This window comes from Anabas testudineus, chromosome 13 (genome assembly GCF_900324465.2).
Source record: "Anabas testudineus chromosome 13, fAnaTes1.2, whole genome shotgun sequence".
Lineage (NCBI taxonomy): Eukaryota > Metazoa > Chordata > Actinopteri > Anabantiformes > Anabantidae > Anabas > Anabas testudineus.
The window spans coordinates 20,147,427-20,156,025 of NC_046622.1; the positions used below are offsets into that span (position 1 = coordinate 20,147,427).

General features: G+C 39.2%; 1 protein-coding gene across 1 annotated transcript; it reads left to right on the forward strand.

Moving 5' to 3' along the window:
* The first annotated feature begins 3,482 nt into the window (after positions 1-3,482).
* Positions 3,483-7,774, forward strand: LOC113172020 (extracellular calcium-sensing receptor-like). The gene is made up of 6 exons (XM_033326289.1): positions 3,483-3,673; positions 3,858-4,155; positions 4,289-5,083; positions 5,244-5,471; positions 5,587-5,710; positions 6,861-7,774. The coding sequence occupies exons 1-6, from the start codon at positions 3,492-3,494 to the stop codon at positions 7,772-7,774; spliced, it is 2,541 nt and encodes an 846-aa protein (XP_033182180.1). The 5' UTR covers positions 3,483-3,491.
* The last annotated feature ends 825 nt before the right edge of the window (positions 7,775-8,599 follow it).

Consider the following 8,599-nt stretch of genomic DNA (forward strand, 5'->3'; position numbering starts at 1 on the left):
CAAAATTTTCTATAAGCGACTGTCTGCTTCGCTTTTATCAACGTAGAGAAACTAGGTCCTCACAGTTATTCTGTACTACTACTACTACTCTCTACTGCCCCCTGCATGATGGAACAGCTCTTATTTCACAGTAATTATCTTGTCAGTTGAAGTCACAGTAACATGCTGGACCAGGTCCTCTTAACTTTTTATTGAGAAAAACAAGTGTCCTCCACCAAGAGAGTCAAAGATCTTTCTAACAGTTTCCCCTGCAGGTTTGCAGATTCGGGAGGATGGTAACACAGCAGTGTTGTGCCCTAAGCTTATACAGTGGTGTGAAAAAGAGTTTGCCCCCTTACTGATTTCTTATTTTTTTGCATGTTTGTCACACTTTAATGTGTCTGATCATCAAACGAATTTAATTATTAGTCAAAGATGACACAAGTAAAGACATCATGCAGTTTTTAAATGAAGGTTTTTATTATTAAGGGTAAAAATTAATCAAAAACTACTACTGCCCTGTGTGAAAAAGTGTTTGCCCCCCTGTTAAAACATAACTTAACTCTGGTTCATCACACCTGAGCTCAATTTCACTAGCTGTACCCAGGCCTGATTGCTGCCATACCTGTTTGCAATCAAGAAATCACTTAAATAGGACCTGCCTGACAAAGTGAAGTAGAACAAAAGATTCTCAAAAGCTGGACATTATGCTAAGATCCAAAAAACATAAAAAAAAAAAGAGAAATGAGTAAGGGGGCAAACTCTTTTTCACACCACAGTACCAACTCTTTCAATCTAGGGTGACTAACCTGCAGGGGTTTTGTCCCCACCCTCACACATCTGAGGCTGAGGCACCTAAGCTTTTCATGTGCTGTGTCTGGTGAGCACTCTCTCGTGCTACGTGGCCTGCACGGCAGAAATTTGCAGATCGGAGTGCCTCTTTGTTCATTATAGAAACAGTTTAGTGGGTTCGAACCCTCTCACAGGAGCACATTGTTTGTGTGGCACTATTCGTCACACTTATCTGGCGAATGGGGGGAAGCCGCCAGAGGGGATTCCTGCATACTCCAACAGGAAAGTTACTGCTTCTCTGGCTTTGCTCCAGGGAGGACATATGCTTGGCTACATATACTGGCTTCCTGTTGTCATGGTTTCGGCCTGGCCCCGGCCGGTCTTGGATTTTCCTCTCGCTCTCCCTCTGGACTCCGCCCACCAGCCACTTCTTTCCCTCTGCTCCCAGCAATCAGCTGCATATTGGACTCACCTGTGTTCCCCTCACACTACATAAGCTCTCCTCTGCCCTTTCTCCTCTGTCAGATCGTTGTCGTTCCCCAACCTGTTTCCAGCCTGTGTTCCCTGCCCGTTGCTATTCCTGCCAGCTCCTGCTCATCTTGCTCAGCCCTGTTTGCTTCCCCCTGGACTCTTTGGACTTTGTTACCCTTTTTTTCCGTGAGTGTTTTCCTGCCTTCAAGCAGTGGTTTTCTTTGATACTTTGGAGTCTTGTTTTGTTACTTTGTTCCCAGTCGCACGGATGGTTTTCTGTTGTTACTTTGTCCTCGTGTTTTGCCTGTTTTTGTAGTGTCTGTTGACACCCCCCTTAGTTTCCCTGTTTCGTAAGTCTCAGCAATAAAGCCTGTTTCAGTTCAAGCCTGCCTCATCCCCTTCCTTAAATTGTGACACCCGTGTTAATTTGTTTGTTTGTTTTTTGAGGGTCATGACATGTTCCACTATGACTCACACGGTGTTGGGTGAGTCACAGGTGTAATGCGTGGCCTCTTTTTGTGTTGTGCTGCTGGCCATCTGGAGTTTTTTTCCATGGCTTTGTTGTGGTTGCAGGTCTGTGCCCCTGGTTTTGTCAGCCCTGTGGCCCCACTGGTCCCTGTGGTTGCTGAAGGAAAGGCCGGAAATGGAAGATGATGTGATACAACACGTATACAAATATATATTGTAATCTGTTTTTCAGCACCTCAATTTCAATGTTAGAAAATTGCAACTAACTATAGAACCATTGCCTTATTGGTAGCTGCTGTGGTGCATAGACAAAAAGGAAATCATGGACAACTGTAGCTGAATTTGGACAGTGTAATACTGCAGTGCAATGAAAAAGTTTCATGTAGGTTGTTTGTGCAGGCAGCTTTTTATAACGTATTCTAGCTTGACCAGGGTTTGAATCCTGGCTGTGGCCTACCTCCAGTAGGAGTCCTTAAGCTAGACCTCCTAACGTGAGATTCTGCCTACCTTGTGCAAGACAGTCAGACAATGCCTGAATTACCAAAGCCAGATGTTATAATTTTTCTCTATAATTTTTTGTATAAATATTTTCTGTAAGGTCTTAAACCTTACGCTGTAAAGTGCCTTGAGATAACTTCTGTTGTAAATTGGCGCTATACAAATAAAATAAAATTGAATTGAATGTTGGGAACCAGGACCAACAGAAGATAAGCTGGCTACTGGAACTAGATATTCACAGAGAGGAGAACAGAGAACTGCTGAAATGCTACTACACATAACCCAAGTGAAAGAGGTTACATAAGGTGGATGTGGGAACTATTTATTATTTAAACCCAACGTCTAGATTAACATCAAAACAACTCATAGCTCAGTGTTCAATATTCGCAAGAAGCAACTGCGATCACAACTAGAGATTGACAAGGTCAAAGATAAATGCTACGGAAAAGGGGGAACTAGCATAACAGGTCAGGGGGGAGATATTATCATCATCATAACGGAAGGCCAAACAGTCCTGATCCAGAAGGACTCCTAGAAGGGACCAGTCCCATCAAACTACCACCCAATAGCCTGCCTCTGCATAACAAAGAGGCACGCATATCAATAAATCCATGGGGCCCATAAAGGAATTGGTAGAAACAGTAAGGAGCAAAACAACGGCTACTAGTAAATAGAATAGTCAATCTAGTCAAACTCTAAGACCAGAAAAACAGGTTAGTTGTTAAATGCTTTTCTGAATTCTCTGCCAGAGTGTGCTGTACCATGGAACACAAGTAATCAGTAATAATACTTATATTCATGGCTCATTCCAATCCATTACCTGTTTATCATAATATTTACATTTTTATTATCAATGTGATAGCCCTCTTACATCCTTATTACTGAAAATTACCTGCCATTATTACCTTGTTGTTATGTTTGCCTTGTTATTTCTAAAGTATTATCCCAATACTACCATGTTATCAGCAGGCTGTTTTGTACTATTTGACTTATTATTTAAAATCAATAGTGTTAAAAAAAAATTGAATTGGTAACACAGGAAAAACATATCTAAAATCTAATCTAAACCTAAATCTAAACCTAAGCTTTTTTTAGGGGGGTACCTCTTTCCTTTCACCTCATTTTGTCTCTTGGGTGCTTTCCAGCCCAAGATATATAAATACCAGAGCAAGCTTCTGATTTGCATTAAGGCACACGTGATGCCACCCAATAATTTAATTCTCTGTGACAGGATGACAACCACACAGAAGTGGCCAGTGCGGGGCTGGGCACTTTTACACCTGATGTTGGTAGCATCTCTCTCTCAGGGTGAGGAGCCAGTGTGCCAAGAGAGGGGTGATCCTGAGAAACCCCAACTATCTAAAGATGGTGACGTTGTACTGGGGGGAATCTTTTCTTTCCACAGCAGTTGGAAGAACAGACAGGATACATATGCAAACAAACCACTGCCACTGGAATGCACCAGGTAAATTAGACTGTTGAAATTTCCTTAGAAAAAATTATCTAAGAGGAACAGGGCACATGATGTGAAAAAGTAAAAAAAGTTAGAATTAGATGAATAAGTTTTGATTGAATATGCAATCGGATATATTTATTTACTACTTTGTTGTCTATATTTCTAATTTTAGTAGTAAAATGTCTGCAATAAGTTTGAATTTCAGAGAGTTCCAGTTTGCCCAGGCTATGCTTTTTGCCATTAAGGAGATTAATAACAGCACAGTCTTACTACCTGGCATCTCTCTTGGATATAAAATGTATGATACTTGTGGCTCTATTGCCAGAAGTGTGAGAGTTGCACTGGCCTTGGCTAATGGTAATGAAGTTGTGTCTGCACCTTATGAGACTTCATGTACCAGACCTGCACAAGTGCAGGTAATCATGGGAGAAACCTCTTCCTCTCCTTGCATGGCTGTAGCAACTGTCATTGGACCCTTTCATATCCCACAGGTGGGTAGGATTAGTAAACTTAAAATTGTATTTGTGAAAAACTTTGATTATACTTAATTTTTTCAACCTGCTTACAGCAAGTGTTTTTTTGTTTTGTTATTTAGTTGTTTTTTTTAACATTTTTATTTTTTAGATCAGTCATTTTGCCACCTGTGCTTGTCTCAGTGACAAAACCAAGTACCCATCCTTTCTCAGAACTATACCCAGTGACTATTATCAGAGTAGAGCTCTGGCTCAGTTGGTCAAGCACTTTGGTTGGACTTGGGTTGGAGCTGTAAGAACCAATGATGACTATGGCAATAATGGTATGGCTATATTCACAGAAGCTGCACAGCAACTGGGTATTTGTCTGGAGTATTCTGTATCTTTCTTCAGAACAGATCCACCAAACAAAATACAAAAAATAATTGATATTATCAAGTCTTCTAGCTCCAAAGTGATAATTGCTTTCCTGTCCCACATGGATATGGATGTGTTAATGCATGTGTTATCTCAACACAATTTGACTGGGTACCAGTGGGTAGGCAGCGAGAGTTGGATCTTTGATTCTCAAACTGCAGAAATGGATAAGCAGCACATTCTGGACGGTGCCATAGGCCTGTCCATCCCCAAAGCACATGTCAGTGGCATGAGAGAATTTATATTAGATGTGAAGCCACTCAATTTTTCAGGTAATAAAATGTTTACTGAGTTCTGGGAGACATTGTTTGACTGTAAGTTTAATCAGTCTGGGTTTGCAGCACAAAATCAGAGAGAATGTACTGGACAGGAAGATCTCACTGGATTACAACACAGTTTCACTGACATGTCACTCATGCCTATATTTAATAATGTCTACAAAGGAGTGTATGCTGTGGCCCATGCACTTCACAGTATTCTTGACTGCAATGAAACATGTAATAATAGAGTGCAGCTAGATCCATTCACGGTGAGTCAGTTCTTAAATACTAAATGTTAATGTTTTACAGTACCTGACAAAAAATATAAAGATTCAGAAAAAAAATGTGTCTATCAGTTTTCATGCTTTTTAGCCAACAGGCCTACATAATCTTTCTCAAAATTGAGTAAATTAATATCTACTGTTTTAGATCCTACAGCACATAAAAAAGCTTAATTTCACAACAAAGGAAGGAGATGAAGTTTACTTTAATGAGAATGGAGACCCACCAGCAAAATATGAAATTATAAACTGGCAGCCAACAGAAAATGGTGTTGTGGACTTTGTCACAGTTGGTCTTTATGATGCATCTTTACCTGCAGACAAACAGCTGAGTCTGAAAAATAAGTCTTTAGTTTGGACACAAAACTCAAAACAGGTAAGTTATAATTTCAGCACTGCAATTATACAGTATATTAATCCTAATATAGAAGTTAATCAATTATTTTGAAAAAACAACTGTTATGGTAAGTGCATGAATGTTGTTCATACAGGTTCCAGTGTCAGTTTGCAGTGAGAAATGTCCTCCAGGAACTCGTAAAGTTCTCCAGAAAGGAAAACCTGTCTGCTGCTATGACTGTATAAGATGTGCAGAGGGAGAAATAAGCAACACTACAGGTCTAGTAATAATTGCCCCAAGTTGCCAGTCCAGCCGGCACTGACATGTGAATGGGTGAATTAGAAGTAGCAGAAAGTGCTTGGTGTCCCAGTAGTGTAGGAAAGTGCTAGACTGTTTTCAGTGGTAAAAAACAGAAATGAATACAATTTATGGATAATACCAGTACTGTACTATAAATTGTACTTATAAGATTCAAATGATCGAGTACTGTGCTGTGAAGTATTTGCCCCCTTTACGATTTTTTTTCCTTCCTTCCTCCTTTTCTTTTATTTATTTTTTTCACACTTTATTGATTCAAGACAAATTGTATTACTATACAAAGATAGTTCCAGTAAATACAAAAAGCTTTTTTATATGAAGATTTAATTTATTTGGGGAAAAAGCTGTCCAAACATGCCTGGCTCCATGTAAAAAAGTAATTGCCTAATAATTGCCGTACTTGCCGCACTTGCAATCAAGTGTTAGCAATATCCGGTAACGAGTTTTTTACATCACTGTGGAGGAATTTTGGCCCACTCTTCTTTTGCAGAATTGATTTAATTCAGCCACAAAAGAAGGGTGCATGGATGAACGGCCTGTTTAAAGTTATGCCACAGACTAGGCTACTCCAAAATGTTGTTTTATTTGAGCCATTCAGAGGTAGAGTTAGTGCTGTGTTTAAGATAATTGTCCTGCTGTATAACCCAACTGTGCTTGAGTGTGAGGTTGACAGCTGATGACTAGACATTCTCCTTCAGGAATTTCTGGTAGAGCGCAGAATATGTGGCTCTATCAATTATGGCAAGTCATCCAGGTCTTAACTTCACAGCACCCAGACCATTAGACTACCACCACCATGTTTGACTGTATGATATTAGTTTTATGAATGCTGTGCATTGCATTATTTTATGGTCAGAAGTGAATTTTTCTTTAGAACTTTCCGATGGATACTATTTTTGTCCAGTCTCTTTACTATTGAGAAATCATGAAAACTGAGGCCTGCAGTTTTTTTAATTACTTTTTCCAAGTAGGCCAGGCAGATTTTAACAGCTTTTTTCCTTTATTAAATAATATATTAATAACATATAAAATATTTAGAGCACTGGAGCTGCCACATGGTTTCCCATTTATTTTCTAAAATAAAGATACCTGTTTTATCATACTTTTCAGATTCTATCACCTGTTTGCGATGTCAACCTGAATTCTGGTCCAATGACAGAAGAGATGCCTGTGTAAAGAAGGAAGCAGAGTTTCTATCATATGAAGAAATTATGGGCGCACTGCTCACTGCAGCATCTTTATTTGGAACATGCATGACTGCTGTTGTAGCATTCATCTTCTTCAGATACAGGAAAACTCCTATTGTCAGGGCCAACAACTCTGAGTTGAGCTTCCTGCTGCTCTTCTCCTTGATTCTGTGTTTCCTGTGTTCTCTGACCTTTATCGGCCGACCCTCTGAGTGGTCCTGCATGCTGAGACACACAGCATTCGGCATCACCTTTGTCCTCTGTATCTCTTGTGTTCTGGGGAAAACTATGGTGGTGTTAATGGCCTTCAAGGCTTCACTTCCAGGCAGTAATGTGATGAAATGGTTTGGACCAACACAGCAGAGACTCAGTGTTCTGGCTTTCACCCTCATCCAGGTTGTAATATGTATCCTCTGGTTAACAATTTCTCCTCCTTCTCCATTTAAGAACTTTAAAGAAATTAAAGACAAAATCATCTTAGAATGTGCTCTGGGTTCAACAGTGGGATTTTGGGCTGTACTTGGGTACATAGGCCTTCTGGCCTCTTTCTGTTTCATTCTTGCTTTTCTGGCTCGAAAACTACCTGATAACTTCAATGAGGCCAAATTTATCACCTTCAGCATGTTGATCTTCTGTGCAGTGTGGATCACTTTTATTCCAGCTTATGTCAGCTCTCCTGGGAAGTTCAGTGTTGCTGTAGAGATATTTGCTATTCTGGCCTCCAGTTTTGGACTGTTAATTTGTATTTTTATTCCAAAATGTTATATTATCTTACTGAGACCAGAGAAGAACACAAAAAAGTATATAATGGGGAAGGGAGCACCAAAAACATTTTAACATAATATGATGAATCTATGTATCAGTGTATCACTGACCTTGCCCAATGGGCATGGTCGTACCCAACACTGAGGTCATTGAGGTTATTTGTTGTTATACTGTCATGAAATAAGTTTGGTAGTTTGATGCTGCAAAGATATTGTACAACACTTTCACTTACCACCTTCTTATCACCATTACTGCTTTATTGTGGACAGAGTGAATGATTTTGTTCTTACTACATAATCTTTATTCAAGACAGGTGTTCTCTGAGTAATTCAACTGCACAGACAGCTGAATCCATGGAAATGTGATTAATGTCAACTAGAGAATGTTACTTGCAAACAAATTTTAATTTCATTTAACCCCAGATGTCTTATGATGAACAACACCAAGCTAAATTAAGCAAAGACTGACTATCATGATGCTGGCTACTTGGTTTCACTTGAATAAGCTAGGTAGCCATCTAACATTCTAAAAGGTTGTATTGTATGTAGTATTTTTTCACTGACGCAGAAAACAATAAAATTTCTTCATAAATCATATTTTGGAGGAGGGGATATATAGGACAACAAGAGGGGAGTTAGAGAAAAAACAAAGACAGAAGGTAATGGAAAGAAAAAGTAAAACACAGGTACTGTCCATTCTACCAAAGGAAGGATTAGCATTACAGTGCCTATAAAAAGTATTCACATAATAAATCAATCATGGTCAATAAAACTTGGTGACTTATTGTCAAAGTGACTAATACGAAGTAATGTCATTTAAATAAAAATGTAAGGTGAAATCAGTGTTTGCATTAATATTGACCTAATTCAAGGTCCAGATAATTGGTGTAAGTTATCC